This window comes from Mchenga conophoros, linkage group LG20 (genome assembly GCF_057382185.1).
Source record: "Mchenga conophoros isolate Kocher_MC1m ecotype Shallow Benthic linkage group LG20, M_conophoros_male_GT1.1, whole genome shotgun sequence".
Classification (NCBI taxonomy): Eukaryota; Metazoa; Chordata; class Actinopteri; order Cichliformes; family Cichlidae; genus Mchenga; species Mchenga conophoros.
In genome coordinates this window covers 19562383-19586703 of record NC_140545.1, presented here as the reverse complement: position 1 = coordinate 19586703, position 24321 = coordinate 19562383, and the positions used below count along the sequence as shown (strand labels likewise).

Here is a 24321-nt window from a genome sequence, read left to right as displayed (position 1 = left end):
CCTGCCCGGCATCAACAAGTTGTCAACCTGCAGCTTGGATTTACTGACAATCAACAGACTAATATTGTTGTTAGTGAAGCGCTGAAATTCTCACACCATCCTGAGAAAATCTAGTTTATTCAGGAGGTTTATGATATCAGCAGGGAATTGACAACATATAGGACAACTTTGAAGTCAGCCTTCTCTTTGGAAACACCTCCAGCAAACACACCCTGGACCACAAAGTCTATTGAGCATAGACACACACGTCAGTGCTGTGTCTATAATTACTGTAATTACTGGGATTAGTAAACATAAGCAATCATTTCAAACTGTAATTTGAAAAAAGCAATCCCGCAACTGTACTACGTTACTATGTAATCTATAAATCAAGCATTACTTCAGGCAGGCCACAAAGTCAAACTCAGCTACAGTTGCTGCTGATCAGCTGATCTCAGTGCCAGGCACACTAGCTGATAAGCCTCTAAATAACAAATGGTAAATAGACTGGTTCTTATATAGTGCTTTTCTACTCTACCTGGGCACTCAAAGCGCTTTATTCAAAATCCCTCATTCACCCATTAATACAAGCACTTTTTTTTAAAACATGTAAGTACTTTCTATCCAACATTCACACACATTCAGACTTCGACGGATGCATCAGAGAGCAACCTGGGGTTAGCATCTCGCCCAGGATATATTTGCCATGAAGATGGAGCAGCTAGGGTTTAAACCACCAACCTTCCGATTAGCAGATGACCTGTGCTAATTCCTGTAGCTATGGGAAATAAAGTCCGCTTACATTTGCTGTTAATCTGCCACCCACTTTGCAACCCACCTCTACCCTAGCTCTTCTGATCATACTGCATCTAAAGCTACATCCACTTTGGAAATGTTTTGAATGTTCTGAATCACATTTTGCTACTGCAAGCAACTGCAAGTGTTTACGAGCGGAAAAAAGTGCTGGAAATGAGAAGTAGGTGGGATCCCAGATGAAATTTTCTGTACTTCTAGGCCAGTGACCAAAGTGAATTTCCAATGAGAGTGAAGAATACAGTGAAGAAAGTATAGTAAATATATTTATGGGTTGCCTAGGCAATCAGAAACTGGAATTACCAGCTTGAGGTTTCTGTTACTGTGATTTGGTAGTATATAAATAAAACTTAACTTTAACTGATTGGAATAGGGATGTCTGCAAGCGACCGGTCATCAACTTCAAAAACAATATCCATTGAATAAATCACTTCCATTGTGTACATAGCTTAACTGACTCAGTGTCATCTGTTGTCACTGATGCCTGCTCTTTTCCGTACTGCAGTCTTCCTCCTGCTGCACATATATCCATTGAAGTGTGGGGAGGTCCCAGAACAGAGTCATACTGTGAATACAGATTTCTTCAAATGGAAACACTGGTGGTTTTTTGACTATAGAGGTCCCCATTGCACTGAAGACACTGTTAACTTCCTATTTACTGTGCACAAAGTAATAAGTTAAGCTTTACTTTGATATCAGATGCTTGAATTAGATCAGGATTTATTTTTTTATAGTGAACAAAGACAAATTAAGATACTTGGTTTAAACTTTATTTCCTTTTTAAAAAAAATAAGTATTTACTTTAGGTACCTAAGCTTTTTCTTAACACTGGGTCATTCAAATGTGACACTTAGTCAGTACCTGGTGCATTTGAATTTGATGCCAATGGTCCAAATATGCAGTATGTGGAGAGCCATTGGTGTCACATCATGTTGTTGCATTGCCTCAAAGTTGAGATCAGAGAGCCAAGGCTTCTGGTGTAGTCAGCAGCCATCTGGACCAAGGCTTCCTGTTCTGTCCACTGGTAATGGTTTGTGAATGCAGACAATAAAAGTAAAAGCTTAAACAAAGAGCTAAAGCATCAATGGTTTTGAGATTACATTTTGCTAACTGAAATCCCTGTTTTGCAACCCAAGTCTGACTGCATGTGACCAAAACCTGCTTAAACACGATTGGTTATTAGCATTCAAGACTACAAGTGGACTACAACCAGAAGCCTTCTGGTACCAATAAACTACCGAGTCTGCATATTCATATCTGTCTACGTAGTTTAAGATTAGTTTAACTCAGTACCTGTCAGCTTCGCATCGCCAGTGGTTATTTATTGTATCATCTGTTCAAGTCACTGAATTTCCCTGACACTCCATGGTCTCTGGTCATCACGTTGCTGCTGTTTCTTTCTTCCCTTTAGTGGCTGACATGGGAGCTCCTGACTGAGGTAGAGATTTCATGTGGTTTATTGCTCACTTTCACAGGGATTATTTATTGAACTGCCAGCATGGCCCCTGCTCTCCACAGCCACCCAAAGCCTCTGTGTGACAGAGGAATTTATGTCACATGAACAGCATACTGAGCTCGAATTTAAGTGTTATTAAGAAATATCACTCATGCATAGGATACTATTTACAGTAATACATTCACACACACTGCGACTTCCTTTGATGGCACTTGAAGAAAAAATGATGATAGATTGTATGCAGGGTGTAAGGCTATAAGAGAGAGCAGGGAGGAGACAGAGGGGGAACTAGGTTTCAAGTATTCCACAGGCTAAATGAAGAACAAACATCCACCATACAAGACAGTGAAGGGGAAAAGATTATCATCTGGAGATGAAAGGCAGAGAGAGAGGGAGAGAGATCCATTCACTGCCACACAGCTGTCTTATTTGCAAGGTGTTGAGAAACCACTTTTTTTTCTCCAAGAGGATGAAAAGATTCTTCTGAAGCCAAAAGGGTCTGCTATCATTTTTGGGCAGCTTGAGCAGTAGAGATGTTATTAGCATAAATTATCTCCCCCACCAAAGAGATAGGAACATGCTAGCTCCTTTCTGCTTTTCACACTTAATTGCCCTATTTACTGAACAGTTGCCCGTGGACAACAAACGCACACACGCTCGGAGATGCATACAGGACAACAGGCAGACACAAGCCAAATAGGGCATGAGTGATACACGGAACTATCTGCCAAACAGCATTAGATACCGTGTGACTGGGGAGGCAGTTAAGGTCCATTCAGACTTCATGTTAAACTCGAAATCTACAGCACATTCATTACTGGTTTCCTGACCTTCTTCACTGAGCCACGTCTCATCACTGTCAGTGTAAAAGGAAGGTTTGCACCAAATGGAGTGAAAGAGCTGTGGCAGAATAAGGAAATAAATTAGAAGTATTTTGTAATTTAATAAATACATGTTGCATATTTAAGTTCTTTTTTTAATGCCATAAAATACCATTTCTCCATTTTGGTTTTGCCGATTTATTTAGTACACCAACAGAACAGTTAGATTCTAGCATCTGTGCTCATCATTCCTTGCAAATTATTATTATTTTTATGTAAAATTGAAGAGGGGGTATCTATGTCCTCAGGACCCCACAGGATGCCACAGACATTCAACTGTCTCTACAGTTTGTGTACCGCTGGGAAAGTGCTGTCTGTGGAAAATGTTTATGTCCAGGGAGTCGTTAACGAAGCTCAGTTATTTTAATCAGCTGCCTAAATCCAACATTTCCGACACTGCTTATTGACATCATGTCTTGTTGTGGTGTTTAACTGCCTTTGTGGTAACATGCTTTCGACAGTTTGCAGTGCATGCTGCTCTGCTTCTTTGTTGAACTTTAAATAGTCAAAATATCTCCACACTACTGCACAATTAATCCTTTTTTTTGGTCTTCATCCTTTAAGTCTTGGGTTTTGTCTGTCAGGATGTCTTTTTCGGTAACGCTGTCACTCAAGGTTTCGTTCACATTTTCTGTTGTCAATTGTTTGTTATGTCACTCACACTCTCAAGTAAGGCAAAAAATAGATGTTTACACTTAATGGACTCTTAGCTTTTCTTCCACTAACCCAACTGAGTCTTATTATATGAGCAGCTCAGGTTTCAGGTTTTATGTGTGCGAATCTCTGTGAAAAATCAAGTTTTCTGTGCAATAACTCTTTAATTATGTCAGGAGAAAAGACACATCTGTAATAAAATAAATGGATGGAGTAATTCTGTGGTGAAGCAGTGTGAAGGAACAAATCAACTAGACTGACTTCATTTATGTGGCTGGGCAGGTCATCTCCATAACCCTGGAGGGCCATACAGGATGTTAATAAGGCTGATAGTATCTCAGCCCTCCCACCATCTGACCAGAAGAGAAGCCCCTCCAGCCCCTCCAGCCTTCGGGGGTGCAGTCACTATGGTAACATCCTGAGGCACTGACCACATGTCAGTGGGAGTCTGGGGGCCATAAGTGGCCCAGAACTCTGGCATTAGGAGGAGAGCGAGGATGTGGAACAACTGGCAAAAAAAAAAAAGTGTCATGCTGCTGTAGAAATGTTTGAGGTGTTGTTTTTCACAGTTCATCTCTAACATGTAGCAGACTTGTGGCATGTATTCTATAATTTAACATTAAAATTCATATGAGATTACATGTTGCAGTAATTAATTAGCAGATCATATTAAAGCCATGTGGGGAACAGCCTGAGCACAGAATATTTAATGAGATGTTGGTGTAAACATGCTGGTTGATGCCTTTTCCAGTTACAGGTGGTTTTATTCCACAAAGCCAAATTGCCAGCCATCATTCTGGAAGATGTGGACGATATCAATATTCAAGACGGTTTTTCACCGGCATTAGAGCATTATAGCGTTTTTACAGTTTGTCTGTTTGTTAGCAGGGTTACTCTAATTTGCAATAATTTGCATGGAAATTTGACCAGAGTTGGAACTTGGCCCAACTGTTTGAAATATGGAGTCAAGAATTTATTTGAAGAATTCACTACTACTGTAAAATAGTCCAAAATAGTGCAATAAATCTTCATGCATAGATATCAGATTGAAAAATAATAAAGAAATTGCAGACATTGTCTTGATTTTTTTTCCCAAAAATGTCATAAGCTAATCTAAACCCAGATATCTTTGTGTAGATGTGTAGATGTAATTTACAACCTTAGCGGAAGTTTGTAGTCTGTCTTCATTAAAGGTTATGCACTTTGCAAGTACCTGGATTTCTTAACTGGATTATTCAAAAATGCTGTTTGATCATAATTTTATTTAAAATTAAACTGAAACACAGTTAAGACTAAACTAGTAACACGCCAACTGCTTTTTAAATCTGGAAGTAATGACTCACAGTGCAATCTGGAAATGGTTCCTGCAGCTTCTTGAGATTTGCACAACTTCCCCCAAAATCTGTTTCTGTTCATCACAATTTTTACAATGTCTCAAACTTCAAGATCACAGCACCCCCCCCCCCCCACCCCCCACCGTGACATCTCAGTTAGTTTGAGGTCAGGATTCAAAGCAACTCATTATTCCAAATCATGAATTTTCTGTTACTGATATAGTTGTTGCATAGCATCTCTTAATGTTATGGCCTTTGACTGCTACCTTAACATTCCTCTTTAAGGCTTCTTTACACAATTGTAAAATTTGTTGTTGCCTGAATTTTTGCAATTAGGCAGCAAAATGGATTGGACCCAATTTTGCCTCAACTGCCTTTGTTTTTTGTGGCATAGATTGAGCAAAGTGCTGAAAACAGCCCTCCTTTGGTCTTTATTGACATGACAGCATCACACAAAATATGAAAGCTGCACATTCATGATGGGAATCTCCATCTCCACCATTCTCCTCTGCCCTCTGACATCAACAAATCACTTTTTTCCAGAAAAGTTCCATTTATTGGATATTTTCTTTTTTTTTTTGGACCATTCACTGTAAACCCTGAATATGGGTGTATTTAACAATGTGCCCAGGACTAAATTGGAGACTTACTAAGAAAAGACACCTTCTTTAGTACTTATGGTAAAATGTCAGATACACTTTTTTCCTAACTGTTTAATATTTGGGCTTTGTCCTACTGCATTACTTTTTAAAGCTTCTGGGAAACAACAGCAAAATGTAAACATTTTGTTGCACTTAAAACTGAAATCAGTTACAAGTGAAATTTTAGGCACTTCATCTTGCGATGACTCTATTTTTTATTTATTTTCTTAAAACTTTTTAAATATTAATTAAAAGATTTAAGAGGGTAGGAAAAAAAAAGTCATATCGCTCCCTAACAAAAATAAATGTTACCCTTAACTAACAACTCCTTGAGCGTATCAGATCTAAAGTTCATGCTTCAACGACATACTGCACACTACGTTCTGTTGCATTGTACAAAGAGCAGAATAACAAGAGCTTTTGCCAGAGGTGCGCTGTAGTTCAGGAAGACACAGACTGCAGGTTTAAGAAGCTGCAGAAAAAGGTCAATATCAGTCAAAGAAAGGTTCATTCTTCATTTAACCTCCAGGCTCTGTGGAATGAAATCTGAAGAATAACTCAGCAGCTACACAGATGTTTGTTTTTTCTCTCTGCAACATTAATGTATTATCACAACAAGAAAACAGCTGCAATTAGATCAGTCAGAATAGATTACACTGTGAGAAATACTTCCTCAGATGACTCATACCAAAGAGTGTTTACTAAAAAATGTATTTCACCAGAAAAACAAAACTTCACCGCAGTTCGTTGTTTCAGACAGTTATTCTTCCCCTGACCTTGCTCGTCCTTGGCTGTGGACTATAAGCCTGGTGACAGCGGCGTCAACTTGTCCTGTAATGTACAATCACATATTTGTGATAAATCCTGACCGCACAGATTTAAACCGTCCACTCTTGGCACCCGCTGCGGCCGATCCACAGGGTCACCGTTAGTGGAGAATATGATTTAGGAGGCCCGCAGGAAGTGGGCACGCCGAGACGTCTGAGTAAATCTACACTACCTTTTACCACTTTCAAGCTCAATTTTAAGAGTATGATCAACATGGAAAATCCATATTTATGAAATTAGTCAAAAGGTTCTCAAGAAAACTGACATTTTCAGGAGAATCCACAAGTGGCTCTAAACACTGAACATGTTCTCCTGATGTTGGACTTCTATAATATCTATAACAACTACTGTTAATATCCAAGATGCAATCAATAAAAAAGTGATAGTATTACCAGTTAAATAAGGCAGAATGTTGAAATAAAAGAAAAAAAAAGATTAATCAAGTTAATTGCCAGTAAATTAACCACAGCTAATTCTGACATTCAATTAATTATTAAAAGCAGGGAGAAGAGAAAGGTCCAACAAGACGTACCAAAATAGCTTTTGATAGCATGAAAACTGAAAAGAAATTCTTAAAGCTGTTCAATTTGTAGATAAGTAAAATACTGTTGTTGTTGTTTCAGTTACAAAATACTCTACAAGCTACAGTTTTGTGCAGTCATTTTGTAGATCAACTGTGATCTGTTAAAAGTACACGCACATATAATAACAGCTTACTGACTGTCTACAGAAGAACCTGAAACTGTGCTTCTTAAAATTCTTCTTAGAAAATCTCAACTGACCCACATTTTGTTTTGTAAGTGGATTTTACATTAAACATTTTCAGGGCTTCACTCTAAAAAAAAAGGGAAAAAATAAAAAGGAAGCTTCTTTTTCAGATTAGTTTTTATTCAGTGGTTTTACTGGTCTGACCCACCCAAAATAAAACTGGCCATATGTGGCCCCCGAACTATGAATAATTTGACACCCTGATGCACAATCAATTATCAAATATGTTATCTGGTAAAAGCTTTACACAGCTGGTATTTCATTTTTTTGCTGTTGAACTGAATATCTTGGGGTTTTCACTGATATGTAGAGTAAACAAGTAATCTGAAGATTTTACCTTGGGTTTTGGGAATCTCTGGTGGGTATTTTTAAAAAAATATTTTCTGACATTTTATAAATAAAATGTAAAAATAAAACATTTTATAAATAAAATGTTCAGTGAAAGAAATATCTGAGAAACTTTTGTATCATACTGAATTTTCTAGCACCGCTCAAGCCACAGGAAGAGAAAAGCAAAGCACACATGGACACACACAGATCTGATGTTACTTACAACAGAAAGAGGAACAATTTTCTTTTAATAGTCTTGACTCATATTTGTACAATACTGTGTTATTTAGTCAAACTAGTGATGTGATGCGAGTGCTTCCTGTTGACAGTGAATCAAACAGGTGCATCATTTGTGTTTTCTGCTTTGTGAGGCAACTGCAAGATTTTGTTTTGTCTTTTTTTTCCCCCGTGTGATGAAATCTCTAATGAAAAATGATGCAGCATAACAATCACGGTGTGAGCTAATGAATTCACACAAACACAAACCAACCCAGAGATATGCAGCCAATTTAGTGAGCACGAATCTAATTCTGGATTTCACCCTAATCAAAAAAGATGTAATTAATTAATCAGATAATTCACTGCCACGCATGGCAGGACACACATCTGTGCACTGGTAATGGGGAGGGAGAGAGCGAGAGAGAGAGGGGGAAGCTGAGCTGTGCGGCGCTTGTACTTCCCTGTAGCCAAGCTCGTCAGCAGTGCTGGAATCCAGTGCAGCTTTAAAAAAGGTCCAGCTCTCCCAGACGCTCTGATAGCCTCTCCTCTGTACTGTATGTGTGCTCTCAGCATGCGAGTACAGTGCGGCGTGTCGAAGGGATGGAAAGATCTGAAGCTGTTTGTGGTAAAGGAGGTGACATGAGGGAGGCCGTGCCTGTACAAGACAAACATAAACTGTGCCACTTCATCTGAAAACAATGGGGGACAGGACACTGAGTGTGTTCTCATCCACATCTCCATTGTCTACCCTCCTCTTTTACTCCTCCTCTGAGCATGGAGCATAAGAGGGGTGAAAGGGGGAGGGGAGGAGAGGAGGAGGGGGAGCAGCAGTGGGGGCAGTGGGGGTCTGGCTGTGTTCTTTCTCCTCTGTCTGTGTGCGAATGCACAGACGGTTCAGTAGTAATTTGATGTGTGTCCCCGGGGACATTTGATGGATTAAAGCTAAGCAGCTCCATTTCGCAGCACCACCTGATCTTCCACTGCCTGTGCCCCATATAAAGGCTGGCGTGATTGCTGATCTCAGCTAGTCTGACAGTCTCTCTCTCTCCCTCCTCTCTCTGTCTGTCTCCATCTCTTCTCTTCCTCACTGGTCCCTTAAGCCTGCTGCATCACAGGAGCTATCCAGTGCTGAACAGGATCGCTTTTATTTTTTATTTTTTTATTTTTCCGGGGGAAGCTGGGGGAGCCAGAGAGTATCACACAGCATTGCCGGCAGCCTTGTTGTCCACTGGTTTCCATTTTCTTTCTTATCTTATGTTTTTGGCTCTTGTCTTCACATTAACCACAAGGATTATCGTCAAGCCAGCTCTGCTTGTGTGCTTCCTCAGAAGGGTCTTTTCAGTTCTCTCATGCGTTTTTCTCAGCTCTGTGTTTTTATCCATTGAAACATGCCCCGCTCATTTTTGGTAAAGAAGATCAAGCTTGATGATTTCTCTTCGTCCAATGTGGCCACTTCCAATCATCATCACCACCTGGACGACTCGTTCACTTTTGCACGCTCCATCACAGACTCGGTGACCAGCCTCGGGGTTCGTCTCAGCGAGAATGGTGAGTTAACATGCCTCCAGTCCGAGCTGCTCCAGTTAAAGATGTGCTAGCGCTCCTGCCTGTAAACAGCTCCGGTGCTGATTTCAGCATGCCTGATATTTCCACACTTAGCACAGATGGTATCTTCTTTTGCTTTGTTGTTGAGTGAGAATTTCCTTTGAGTCAGCCAACAGCATGCTTGTAGCATGTAAATTAATTTAGATGTTACATTAAGCCAGCTGATTTTTGCACTGGTATCCTAAATAATCCTCTCCAGAGGCACCCCACCCCCACCAGTGTGCTCCCAGACTTTTGTTTTTTGACTCTAGTGAAGGACAGACGCAATTCAGGTCAAAGCCACGGATTAGTTTATGTAAATAGGGAGCAAAACGTGTGTCTAATCAGGAGAAGCTCCTGTTACGTATTTGTATGACTGCACCAACCTGTGGTGGCTGAACGCACATGGGCTGACTATATCTGGTCATCATGTGGACTAAAAAAATTCATGAATATGAGCGATGAGCATCAGATGATACATTTGTCCTTAGCTGTTATTGTCCTTGAGTTCCGATCACGGTCCGATCCTCCCTTGCCCCCCTCTTCCCATCCAAATGGAGCATGCACAGTCTCCCCACCCCCATCGCTCCACTACATCTTTCTCTTCCTTCCGGGCATTTGAAAACTAGCAGGGGTTAGAGTTTCAGCCGTGCAGGCCTATCGCCGCCACAAGAGACATTAACACAGTGTACAGTAGAGCCAGGAGGGAGGTGGGGAGTTGGGTTAAAGGGATAGTGAGGGGAAGGAGAAAAGGGAGACAAAAATGCTTGGGGCAGCAATGAGGCCGATCACGTGACAGATGTACAGTAAACACGAAGAAAGGCACATAGCTGCACTGTGGACACCACACTCACTGCTCGCACTAAGCTCCCGTCAGAGCTGTGAGGCGACCTTCACTTTCACGGTCCGCTTTAAGCCTGCCGCTTCCATTTTGTGGCCACGTTTGGTGGGCCATATGTGAGTCTTTGTTGTGGTTTCTCGGGATGTTTGCATGGCGAGAGAGGCTTCACGGTCCACGGCTAAATGCTGTGTTCATACCCACCTGTTATTCAACCTTGTCAGCAACAAGGTGAAATTCAAAAGACGGGGGATTTAAAATAAAAATGTTATTCGGGGCAAAAGAGACTGAACAGGTTTACAAAACTCTAAATAACTTCCAGGTGAAGACTAAAAAAAATTATGTCTGTTAAAACGTTTTTATATATTTAATCATATAGTGCAGCTTACACTAATTCTGTTTTTTAGTTTTCCTTCTGCAAGATTTAAAATAATTAGAAATCCATTTGTATAATTTTTGTCACTCTCTATTGTTCTTGAATCTATTGTTCAACACCGTGAATAATGCATTATATTAAAAAGAAAGAAAACACAATAAGGCAAAACATTAATTTTGACAAAAGGTATTTAATTCTAACAAAAGAATTGTTCTTTTCATGCCGAGTTAAAAAAAAAAGGTAAAAAAAAAAAAAGAATCCTCAGCGTGGCTGAAATCCCTAACATCAGCACTTCTGCCGTGCCAGGAGAGTTTCTTCCCCCCATTGTGGAGACATTTGACTTGAGTGTCTGTCGAACAACAAAGAGGGGTGGCTGAGAGGGTCCATTAATTACATGCTTGCTTTGCATTACAGAAATGAGTCTATGGGCTGTAAAGGCTGATACAGCTCGAGTCCTAAAGCTTCGTGTCTGACCTTGGGTAATTGAAACATAGTAAACAATTCCGCTTATACTGATGCAGCAAAGTATGCTTTGCTGATAAAAAAAAAAAAAGCAGAAAAAGCCCATGCTGCGATTTGTAGCATGCAATTATATTCATAACATTTAATAGTGTGGCTGCAAATCAGGTGGATTTAATTTCTGAAGCAGAAGCAGCACTTGCCTATTTAACTGTAATTATAAGAATATGTTTTTAAAGGATAAATAAACGTGTTTTTTCTAATAATCTGGTTTTGAAAACAAGTGTTCCTCTCTTTCTGACAAACACCATCTGTGCATTTAAAAAAGTGAAGCCATGCAGTGCAGCACAATAATGTGTGCGCAGGCCTGGTGTTTTCCCTGTCCCCGGGTGTCATGGTCATGTCTTTGACAAAGTGGGTGTGTGAACTCAAACCCTTGGGAATGGAGACGCTGCAGTAAGAGAGCACTTCAACTGATTTCTTAATGGCTTGTTTCTTGGAGGTACTTCAGTGTGCTCACTGCTGCAGACAGGTGACCTTCTTCACAAAAAACGTGCATGATGCCATTTTGCACAATATCAAGCACGCACTCAATAGACTGCTATTGTGTGTTGCAGGTACTTGATCTGTTTCTTGCATTATTTCTGTCTTCTCCAGCACTCAGCTGTTCTAACAGCTGCACTATTTTTACAGATGATAGCCTATTGATCACTTCAAAACTTTGAATTTCATTAAAAAAGAAGTCAATACCTAATTTCCACTGCTTGCTGCACACGGTGCAGGAATGGCTTTTTTTCTGCAGTTATGCACTATTTGTCAGGGGAAGGAAATTTCACCACATTTTATGTTTGCTCGCTTATGTTTAACCTATAGAATATCAAGCCTGAAGGTAGTATATGCTCCAGAGATTCATAACGTAAGGCTAGATCGAGTTACGTTTTGATGCATTTAGCTGCCAGCCAGCCTTCTAGCTCCTGTAGCACTGAGCTGCTTCGGAGAGAAAGGAAAGACTTGAATGATGCCAATAAAATATATCACTCTGAAACCATGCTCTGCGCAGTTTAAATCACTTAGGGGCCTTGCTCTACTGCATCATGTTTAAACCTGCTTGAAGAAGTAGCACAAAAGACCTGCATTAGATATGCATGTATCACATTAGTCTGTTTCACAACAAGCAAAGAAACACATTTAATTTGTTAAACCTGTATAAAAAGCTTTAAAATAAAATAGTAAAAAAAGGGGAGATTTTTATTCTAGGATTTAGTCTTAAAATATAATTCTCTTTGATGTCAGCAGTCGCAGTGAAAGACGGGCCAGTCAGTGAGCCTACTACATTTAAGAAGGATTTTAATATGCATCTTCCTATACAGGAGACTTCTTTGATGAGCTATTATCTAGCGCTCATCTTTATTGTAAAATTGCAACCTCTCTAAACGCAGCTGAGCTTGCACGTTTCCCTGCATCACTGAGCTATTGTCTGTACAACCTGTGGGTTGTGGAAAAAATGAAATTAGCTCTGCCACTCAGTCTTTCACCATCATGCAACACTACAATCATGTAATCATTAGCATGTCACTGTGTCCTTACTCATCACAACCCTTGGCCAACTGTGTTTGTGTGTTTCTCTTGTCCAGGATACATCCAGGATTACATCACGCCATCTGTATACCAGGGGGAGAAGAAGATGGAGCACAAGCTTGCTTCACCAGTGTCAGATCCCCTGTACACCCAGGTGAGCAGCGGAGGGGAGTACTGTGACCCTGACCTGAAGCACCCCGACAGCCCCCAGTCTGGCATGACCGCCAGCGGCTTCTACACTGGTGAATCGGAGGCCCTGGCCGAGGGTTACACCATGGATGCCTTCTTCATCTCTGACGGGCGCTCGAGGCGAAAGGGAGATGGGGAGAGTCGTGGTGGAGGCTCCAGAAGCAGCAGTGCCAACGGTGGGGCTCAGGAGAGGGGAGCCGGCACGCCTCGTCACACCTGCAATGAGTGCGGCAAGACGTACGCCACCTCCTCCAACCTCAGCAGACACAAGCAGACGCATCGCAGCCTGGACAGCAAGATGGCCCGCAAGTGTCCCACCTGTAGTAAAGTGTACGTATCCATGCCAGCGCTGGCCATGCACATCCTCACCCACGACCTCAAGCACAAGTGCGAGGTGTGCAACAAAGCCTTCAGCAGGCCGTGGCTGCTTCAAGGTCACATGCGCTCACACACGGGGGAGAAGCCCTTTGCCTGCGCCCACTGTGGCAAAGCCTTTGCTGACCGTTCAAACCTCCGCGCCCACATGCAAACACACTCTGCCTTCAAACACTACAGATGCAAGCGCTGCAATAAGACCTTCGCTCTCAAGTCCTACTTGAACAAGCACTATGAGTCAGCTTGCTTCAAGGGCTCTGCAGACGAAGATGACTCTGGATCAGACAACTAACCACAAGGAAGAAGTAAAACACTGAACCCCTGTTGTAGGTTCACAACCAATAACCCTGTTCACTCTGCCCTCCATGCCTTTTTTCTTCCCTTTTTTTAGAAAGCAATATTTTCACTGAGATTACGTGAAGAAACTCTAATGATTATGGCAAAGACAATTTCAGAAGATGCTGGATTTTTTTCCCTGCACAGTAGCTAATCGTCCACAGAAACATACAATCAAACAACCTTCCCCCAAATAGAGACTGTAGATGATAGATGTACACAATTCAGCAACATGCTTGCCACGGATGTGGGAACATGGAAACACACAAAGACATGCGTGCACACACAGACACACACAGACACACACACACGATAATATATGAGGCCTGGCATGTGAATTTTTATCAATGACTAATATGATATTGATATCAATAGTAATAATATTTAGAATCCTGATATTTTATAGGAAATAGTAATGAAAAAAGAAAAAAAACATAAAAAAGGACTAACAGTGTTCTTTTGTTTTTTAGAGACAAAATGACCTCTTGTATTTTTATGCTGCTTTTTATTTGCTAAGAATTGAATTCTTTTGCAACTGCCAACATGAACTTTTTATGAAAATGTGAACTATGACAGTATTTGCAAAAAAGGGAGATCATTTTAAAAGGTAAAACACACAAACCCCTTTTCCACACCAGTGTTTCAATTCAATGGATGTTATTTTTCTATTTGATTTTTCTAAATTTATTTTTTTGTGCTGATTATCCCTTCTTAATCAAATGCTTCTTTGTAACTGTGGGTACTCACAAAAAAAAAAGCCGAGTTAAATAAGCTATTTAAGATCATAGGTCATCCAATTCAATTCTGCAAGAGCAGTGGTTTTAAAACGTTGGCCTGTTGAACAGGTTATCACGCACTCCGCCTGATCAAATTCATAGTCTCACCCTGATGCACAGACACTGAGAGCCAGACCAAATGATCTCGTCGTTATAATAAGTGCCATGTGCGGTTGACTCGTCTATAGCAATGAAAACTCGTTGTTCTTCCTCCACCGTGGTGGCTTCCATAAACTCCAGTCTTTACGAGCAATCTTCACCCAGTGTTCGAGGTGCTCCCCCCCCCTCCGCCAGTGTTACCTCAGAGTGAAGGTATGGACTCACCCACCCTCAGTTACAAAGTGACAGTCAAATTTTTCTGTTTGTCTGTTTTATATGTCGCTAAAAGCTCCGCCCACAGTTTAGATGCATCCCATCTATTTATCATGTAAATACTTTATTTATTTACCTATTTATCTATCTATTTATTTATTTACCTGATTTTGTGTATTTATTGAAGACTTGCTTATTTATCATGTATTTATTTATGGTTTATAATTTTTAAAAAAGGAACATCCATTGACCTTGTAAGATGCTGCTGATTTTCAAAGAAAATGTTTATATGCATGAAAACTGTAGAGAGTCCATGGGACTTAGTTTTTTAAAGAGGAACAATGTACAGTAGCAGCGCTAGAAGACTTCAAATGAATGACTGCAGAAGTATTTTTGTTTTTGTGGCAATAACTTACCTGACATAGCAATTGACATGTATAACAATCATAACTCCACCTAGGGCAATAAAATGAAACAACTTTATCTCACGGTTTCTCCAAAGTCCACCTCCCCCTCCTCTTCCTCCTCATTACTGAAGATTTTCCGGGACTTTCTGTCTTTAAATCTCAGGCGACAAGGAATTTTTATAAACGGCCGACATAGACATGGATGTAGATGTAAAAACAAGTCAAATGATGTAGGTGTAATTAAGTTACACCAAGTCTGCAAAGGTGAAAAAGCAATAATAATTGTGAGAAAGTATCAAAATCTGTTCGTATTCACCTGAAAGTATTACTGTTGTTCAGACCAAGCAGGTGCAAAAATATCTTCTGGCAGCTTGAGTAACTGAATTGCTAGAAGGTTTACAATAAATCTCATTTAACACACTGACATAATAAAGCAATTAAATATAGTTAAATAAAGTCGCAACCGATCCCAAACGTGTCACGTGCCGTTGAAGGAAATCTCTGAGGCAGAATAAAGCTGGCTGCACGTACATCTTAACCAGCACTAATGAAAATGATCTTGACATGAACTGCCTTGGTGGAGAAAGTTTTCAAGACTGTTGCAATAAAACGACGCGCTGTAATGCACTTCTAACTCCCACATCATTTGTCCCGCATCCCTCCCCACCCCAACAGCCGTCCTCATCCTGTCCCAACTGCTTCTAAACAGACGCAGCGAGGATGAGATGTGCTGAAGTGGGATTGGCGGAGGGTGGCGGAGTGTGGGAGGATAACAGGTGTTTGCAGACAGACTGCAGATAGGGAGCGTAATTGAGTCGGTGAGCGACCTCCAAGGGGAAGGTCAAGCACCAGCAGGCAAATGCACTGTCAGCTATTTGCATATTCCAAATGGATGGCACGATCACAGTAATGCTGAGCTTGCCCTTAATAAAACAAAAACACAATGCTGAGGATAAAAGAGCGTAAAGATGAGCTTCTGCTCTGTTTGTCCGTCCTCTCCTCCCCGTTTCACCATCATCCTGTCAATGCTCGCCTAACCGCTACAGCTGAATCACTGCATGAGAGCATCCAAACCACCTGTCTCCTGATTAACTTGCCGAACACACGTCGCTGTATTAGTGAACTAATGCAGAGATCACTGCTTCCAACTTATTCTATGTTTTACATTTCACCATGGCATATAAGGCATCTCCAAAACCTTTACTAAGGCAGAAGGCACCGAGATCATTAAAAAAAGATTGATTGGACATATATTATACCTGTAGGCTTCTATCTAAAACTGCGAGTATTACAGCTAGTCCTCAGAGAAAATACTAATTGCAGAGAGGGAGGCACAATTTGATTCCAAACTACTGATTTAGACGTAGGGAAACATTGTTCCTCTTTGATAATTTTGTAAATATATTTGTAAATATATCACAGCAATAATATGACAATGCATGTAGACATTTAATTGCTCTTTTTCTATTCATGCTGTCTTTTTTTATTTAAAGAAAAAAAAAAGACAAATACAGGTACCAATTGCAGTCTGGGTGGCCACGTGAATCAGGGAGTGTCTTGATTAAAAAGCTATCTGTTGTAAGTTACAAACAAAAAAACCTTCAAACTCTGTGTATTCTCAAAGATTTGATCATGTTCTGTTTTTCTTTTTAGTTGTATTTTTTTTCTTTTTAATTTATTTTCTTCTATTTATGTGCCCGGCTTGGCTGCGCAATGAAAAAGTGCCAAAAAGTATGATTTCCATGACAAAAGCCTTCAACATATGGTTGGCTGCTTGAAACCTTCCATATGGTCCTCAAAGAAAAAAAAAAACTGATTAAGATTTTCCACTTTCATCCTCTCTTTCTCTCTATTTATCTTCCTTCTCTCTCTCTCTCTCTCTCTGTCTTTCTCTGTTCCAGCTGAGTATGAAGAAACTTAAGCCATGATTGCTGAGGGGTGTTTTGATTTTATCTTGTTCTGCTACAATTAATAATGATGACAACAATAGCAATGATAACGTTAATAAAAACAATAGCACAAGGAACCTGCAAGTCCACTCTTCCCTTTAAAACAGTCAAATATGATTTTATTAAATGATAACGGGGTGTTTTTGTGTTTTTATTATCAACACATGCACACACACATGTATCCTGCAGATGTTTGCCCACACACTTAGAAAATGGCCAGCCTGGTATCTGTTTGGAGTATCCCTTAGTCAACATTAGCAGAGTGAGTAATTGTAATTATGACTATAATGTGCCATCAGCTGTAGCCTCCTCTGTCAATGTTTGAGGGATTTTATGAGCTTTACTGTCAATTTACTAACTTTTAATTTCACCGCTCGGAGGCACAGAAATGCCAATATCCTTTGTTTTTCACAACAGCTCGGAACGGGAGCGGTCAGAGGACCTGACAGCACCAATGTAGCTTTGAATAAGAGTTCCTGAGATGTCGGCGTTATCAAAAGCAGAGGCATCTGTTCCACCACTATTAAGCCCTTCCTGGTCATTAAATTTTAATGGAACATTGATTTTATGCTGGAACTACTCTTTCTGAGTGACTCAAAAGCCAGAGAAAAATATGGAACAAAATAAAAATGAATCATGACAGCGAACAGGGATTATTATTCTGGGGCTTTTCTTGATTGGTTTCCAGGGAATATACAACACTTGAATTCAATCGCTTGTGTCCTTCAGTGTCCTCCAGCAGCACAGCAGCAGTATAATGAGACAGCAGGCAGAGCAGAGCAGGGGCTCAGAAACAAGACGCTTAGCTGCACACTCCTTCCTTCAACATGGGGAAGTGGTGATTATCCTGGCTCCTGCCTCCATGGTAGTTATCCTAAAGTTAAACACGTAACAAAATAAAGCGGCATATTGGTTTTCACGTGTGGAGTCAAATGACAAGTTTATAGCCAAGTGCTGATTAAGCTCGCAGCACTGCAGACCGCACATCAACATTCACATGCGGCGCTCACTCAAACTTTACCCCGGCAGATGTTGTCCCTTATCAGATTTTATGATGAAAGTAAATAACTGATTTCATTACACGGCAATGGACTGTAAAATGGGGACCCACAGAATCCAATTACATCACCCATGGGTGTGCTGTGTGTGTAACAACAGCCACTGTGAGCGATCGCCATCAGGAGGCAGGTAGGGCAACTGTGGCCCTGCATACTATATCACACCCCCTCATCTGCAACGCTCCAAAACCCGGCACACAGCCAGCACCTCCCACTGCTCTCTCGCTGGCAGCAGATCAGGTAAATTATTTAAAACAACCTGCAAAATTGAGCGTGCTACACCCACACTTCAAAGATATTGACTTGAGAACACCATCATCTTCTGAGTGACTGTCTGAGAGAAAATATTTCTGCCTTCTGAAGGAGTAAGGGGTTAATAAAATGCTACCGCACAAATCTAGAGCAACAGGAACCGTTAAACCTCGCACACTGGAAAAAGGGTAACACTGCACACAAAATGAAGTAGCTGTGTTTTCTTTACTAATACGTCAATATATTTGCCAATTTTGCTAATATGTTATCTGCCTTAATCATGCAGCGTTTGATAAAGGTTTGATTACAAAACTGTGATTTAATTTTTTTTTACTATATTATGACATTTGTTAGATTAATCAGTAAATTGGGAATCTAATAATAACAATAATCTTTAAAGTATAGTATGTGCTCTGTCCAGCATGATCTTGTCTAAAAAGTTGAACTTTAAAAAAATCTATCAAATAGAAATTAACCTGGAAAAATTTTAATACTCAAGTATCTGTGTAAGAATTTTTAAAGCAGAAGTACTAAAATACTTTGTTGTTGAATATTTATTTTAATTCTTTAGCGGCTTTTAAATGAAAGATTTGAATATTTAAAAAATCCAAAACACTCCTTTCCTATATTTTAAATATAAACTAACTGAAAAAAAACATCTGCAGTTTTTTTTTTTATTATTAATTTGATGTAGTTCAAATTCTGATTTGCTACTCTGCACAGGAAAGTCATACACAGGCTATTGTGGTAAACACGGCAAACAAGCAGAGCTTAAACAACAATTTTGTTAATCAGTGAGTCCTTTCAGGTGCTCGCTCCCAAACATTTCCAGGTTCTGGCTTCTGACATGTGAGACAAAAGAGTTTTATATAAATAAATATTTCAGTGTTTGGGGCACATGCCGAGATCTCTTTTTTTCCCCACTGTTCATGGAATAAATGGCTCATTAATTCATCAAAGATCGGTCATAAAATAGACATGGATGCTCCTGCTGAATTTACAATCACTCTTTATTTCAGTTGCTGCAGGTGTCTCTCAGTTACTGGCTGGTGCAAAAGCAAACAACTAATCATTTTTGTAATTATCTAAATTATCATTAACTAATTCAACTCTCCTTTATCTGGTGCCGGCCCTTGCTCTGACCCTTTTCATACATCTGGCGCCATCTGTAGGCTGTTCACCAACTGTCAGCGTAAACAAAAAAAAAAAAAAAAACAGGCTTTGATGTTGATGACAGTGCTGTCAGTTCAACTGGATGATTCAGCTGAAGGAGAAAATCTGCTCTGCATCGTTTTCAAGCTCCTAAAATCCACATGCAAACAGTGCCCCACTGCATAACCAGCAGGTATGCACCCTGAACAAAGTCACTCAACAAGAGGTTGGTAAAACCAGCCAGGACCAACCAACTGTAACTGCCCCTTTAAGAGCTAACAGTTTGTCTTTTCACATTCTGCATCACAGGAGAGATGCTCATTAAAAGCGCCTCCATTCCTCACTGTTTCATCAAGTGAGACTGCCAAGCTCTTTAACTCAGTGTTCTTGATGTTTGTGCTGTTTGTGTAAAACCCATCTGTTTCCTCATCTCTCTGTTGGCAGAGGGTCCACCTCATCCGTATGCTTCTCTTTTTGAAGTCATGTCAAAATCGCATTTTTATGCATCTTAGATATCCAACTTGTCATCAGCACTCAGGCAAAAGTCAAGGAGGTTATTCCTTAAATAGCTCCTTTTTCCTTCATATACAATGTACGCAGTAACAAGGACAGCACTGCATTGCATTATAATTAGCAGAGCTGCAATAATTAGCTGATTAGCGTATAAGTTCATCAATCAGCAACTATTCTGATTACAGAAAAATAACAAAGCAAATTTTAGACCAAAATTCAAAATATTTACTTCTTAAATGTGAGGACGTTTACACAAACTTCAGATTTATTTTTTTTTGTTCTGATGAGGATTAAAAAATATTTTACAGAATTTGCTGATTATGAAAAGGGCAGTTCAAACCCATATTCAATTGTTGTGCTTTTTTAAAGCATACTAATTAATGTCAGTTGAAACATGATAAGAAGATAGTACTGAATTGTGTTCAACTCGATGAATTCGGTAGGCATGTCTGATTATTTTATCACAGCCTTTTTGTCAGGTCACTCTAAAAAGGACTAGTGATTCATCTGAAAATGGAAATGTGCCTGTAAAATAGCAAATATGACCTTCATCGTTTTTGATGGAGACGCATTAAATGATCACGGTGTATAAATTCTGACCAATCTTGTAGGAGAACTGACTCTTGTGAACAATGAATCAACGGATGGACAGACAGACGCTTTGCCACATAAAAAATAATCGTTAACTTTCTTTATTGTGTGCTTTTTCTCATTTTTTTGTGAATGAATTACACTCAGAAGATGAGCGTTGGGTGCAGGCGACCATAATTGTGTAAAAGCTAACTAACAGAACAACTATCTAAGATTTTTCAGTACAATTTAAAATAAAAACAATTTTCTAAATAAACATCAACATATAACAATATAACAACAATAACAATAATATAATTACAACAATATTAAAGAACTCAAATCATTTTCTGTCCTGTTATTTCTTGTTTAGCCAACTCAATTTTTAATACCTTTGTAGTTCAGCATATCACACTGGGAAAAAAAATTACTATAACTATTTTTGAACACACACATTGTCCTATACATGCATAGATAAACAACGAATAATTTAATAGGGATCACTTTGCATGAGCGTTACTGTCTGTCTGATTTAAAGAGGCCAGATGCTTATCCATCAGCTGTTATGTGTTCACATGTGTTTAAATATTGGCTTGCTTAAGTAAGTGGAGCGCCCTCTGTTGGGTTTGAGTTAAACAGCAGTAAAGACTCAGTGTAGTCAGTCACCTCCAGGTTAACTGATATTTACTGACTTTTGGAGGTTGTTTTGTTTTTCTTTTATGACTTCATGAAATGAGATCATCTACTGGCCGGTTCTGGTCCTCAGAACAAACTGTTTTGATGTGAGTTGCTGAGTTATAGAGATACACTCTCTGGTCACTTTACTAGCACACCTGTTCAACTGCAAATATCTAATCAGCCAATCACATGGCAGCAACTCAGAGCATTTAGAAATGTATACATGGTCAAGATGACCTGCTGAAACTCAAACTGAGCATCAGAATGGGGAAGAAAGGTGAATTACGTGCGGTATTTTCACCACACAACCATCTCTAATGTTTTGAGAGAAAGGTCTGAAAAAGAGAAAATACCCAGTGAGGAGCACTTCTCTGTGTGATCCCTTTAGCAATGCCAGAAGTCAAGAGGAGAATGACCAGACTGCAATCCTTCCTTGTATCAGTGGTTCAGGTTGGTGGCAGTGGTGGTGCAATGGTATGAGGGCATATTTTCTTGGAACCTTGGGTCCCTTAGTACCATGTGAGCATTGTTTAAACACCACACCCTACCTGAATATTGATGCTGACCCTGTCACACATCTTCTGACGGCTGCTTTGTCAAAAAACTCTAATCATCTCTTGGAACAGGAAATTCACATCATGGATGACAAACCTGCAGCAACTGTGTGATGCTATCATGTCAACATGGACTGAAATCTCCAAGGAATAGTTCCAGCATTGTCGAATCTATGCCACAGAGAATTAAGCCAGTTCTGAAGGCAAAATGAGGTCCAACACAGTACTAGCAAAGTGTATCTAATTAGATGGCCAGGGAATGCAAGTTATACCTTGTGGTGCCAAAAAAGAAAAGAAAACTCAGCAGCAATGTCTATTGGAAGAAATCATGATTTAGTTAATCAAACTTGCGTGCAAATCTCTTTCTATACCAAACCAGATCTGCCAATCCTATGATTCTGCAGAAGAATCACCTCGAGCGCCACAAGATGAGTGACGTTTACTTCTTATATGTTTAAGGGAAGACGGAAAACTCCAAAACCTGGAAACTCACACCAAACAATCTGGGAAAAACAGCACTATTGGAAGGAGGGAAATCATGTTAATTTGATTTTTGGATGAACTGTTTCTTTTGGCTTTACAGTTGGAAAAAAATGTCTCTGTGCTTTTGTTTTTGCTATAAGGTCAATGAACGGTGCACTGAGTGTGACTGCAGTTTAATCCACATCTAAATAACCTCTCTCCGAAGCACCACTTGTTCTCTCTCTGTAGATGAGATTTGGGGTGCAAATTTATTTCAAGGCGAGGAAGATCATTAAACAGAAATCTCATTCTCATGTACTTGAAGGAGATAGTGCAGAAAATAATTTCATAGATTTCGGCAGCGACAGCCATCGGCGAGTAATCAACATCACTGAGCGAATCAGTCACACGTTCGGCCGGAAACACGCAGACATCCGCTGTTGCTAAACTGTGCTAAGATCTCACACACATTCATCTATCACAAAGAAGACTGAAAAGCAGCATCAGAATAATTATCACTTTAAAAGCATGTCAACTTGTAAAAAAAATAATACTGCGTAGATAAATATAGCTCACTTCCTTGTCTGAAAGCTGGCAGGTAATTTTCTCCAGCTGCTCTAAGTGTGACAATCCCACGGGGACTGAAATCTAATATTAACAGCAAATCATTATGTGGGAACTGTTCTTCCGTGACCTGCCGCTGTACCTGTGTGACTAACTCAATCTAAGTAATTGAGATATGTTAACAACTCACATACCACCCTGCTGTGACAGCAGAGGGTCACGCAGAGTGTAGTGGGACTCTGAACACACTTTAACGCTGGAGATGATTTAAATGTCTATACTGCTTGACTGACACGGTCTCTTGTCTTCATGTGACGCTGGTTTCTTTTCAAACAGCTTTTGATTGGCGGCAAAGCAACAATTCGACTATGGTATGAAGTGGTGAATGAGAGGGGAGAGACATGTCACCGTACTTATTTACTATACTGCAGTTATTCATGCAGGGACACTAAATCGTGGAGCCCATGTCAGCATATTATGATCCATGTCACTATATTAGAGTTTAAGTGGGGTTTTCAGTATTCTGGTGTCAGCTAAATTGCTCTTTCGGAAACAAAGTAGAAAATGTGAGGCAGTTTTCAAAGCTAAGCTGTTCTCCAGTGAAATAATAAACAGATTGCTGTTTCTACACAATCACCTGACAATGAGGCAAAAAAAAAAAAAGAAGCTGATTACACCCACTGCAGCATAACAGGATCCATTTTGTTCATCTTTAATCTGTAATATTATATTATATGCTGATACCTCTGTTAATGATTACACATTATATATAGGCCACTTTCATGTTCTAACTGATCCCCGTGTGACCAATTAATCACCATAAAAGGCGCTGCCACTGCATTTCAAAGAATTTCTAATAATTCAATATACTGGGCTGCCTCTTCTGTCCAAGAAATCAGTTTTAATTGTCTCATTAGAAGATGATGCTGTAGCTTGCTGTAGCTGTGGCTTGGAGAAAACAATAGTTGTTTCCGCTCCACTGCCGCAGATCTTTTGAAGTTTACTTACCTGTGTGAGCCCAGACATCCTTTTTTTCCCCATGTAGCCACAGCAACCTGGCTGGGTCTTTGAAATCCCTGCAAAAATAGAATATGAACAAGTGAGGAGGAGGAGGAGGAGGAGGAAGAGGCCCATATCGTGCAACAGTCCACAAAAAAAACAGTGACCTCATTAATAGAAACCACTGCCACCGAAGGGCTCTGGGGTTGTTGCAGCTCTACATAACTGCACGATTAATTTCTGGAGTGAATTTTAATGGGACACAGCAGTTTTGCAGGCATGCGTTATATCTACACGTCTTTAAATGCTACCAAACGCACACCTAAAGTTTCTACTGTGGTTGAAACCCTGTGACCGCTGCCCTCGAGAGGGCATGGCAATTGTGTGATTGACAGAGAGAATAACCAATCAAAACCTTTCATTTTTAACAACAGGAA

At 40.0% G+C, this 24321-nt stretch overlaps 1 protein-coding gene across 1 annotated transcript; it reads left to right on the top strand.

The window, feature by feature from the left end:
• Window positions 1-8868: 8868 nt before the first annotated feature.
• Window positions 8869-17159, top strand: scrt2 (scratch family zinc finger 2). The gene is made up of 2 exons (XM_085259836.1): window positions 8869-9451; window positions 12795-17159. The coding sequence occupies exons 1-2, from the start codon at window positions 9292-9294 to the stop codon at window positions 13592-13594; spliced, it is 960 nt and encodes a 319-aa protein (XP_085115962.1). The 5' UTR covers window positions 8869-9291; the 3' UTR covers window positions 13595-17159.
• The last annotated feature ends 7162 nt before the right edge of the window (window positions 17160-24321 follow it).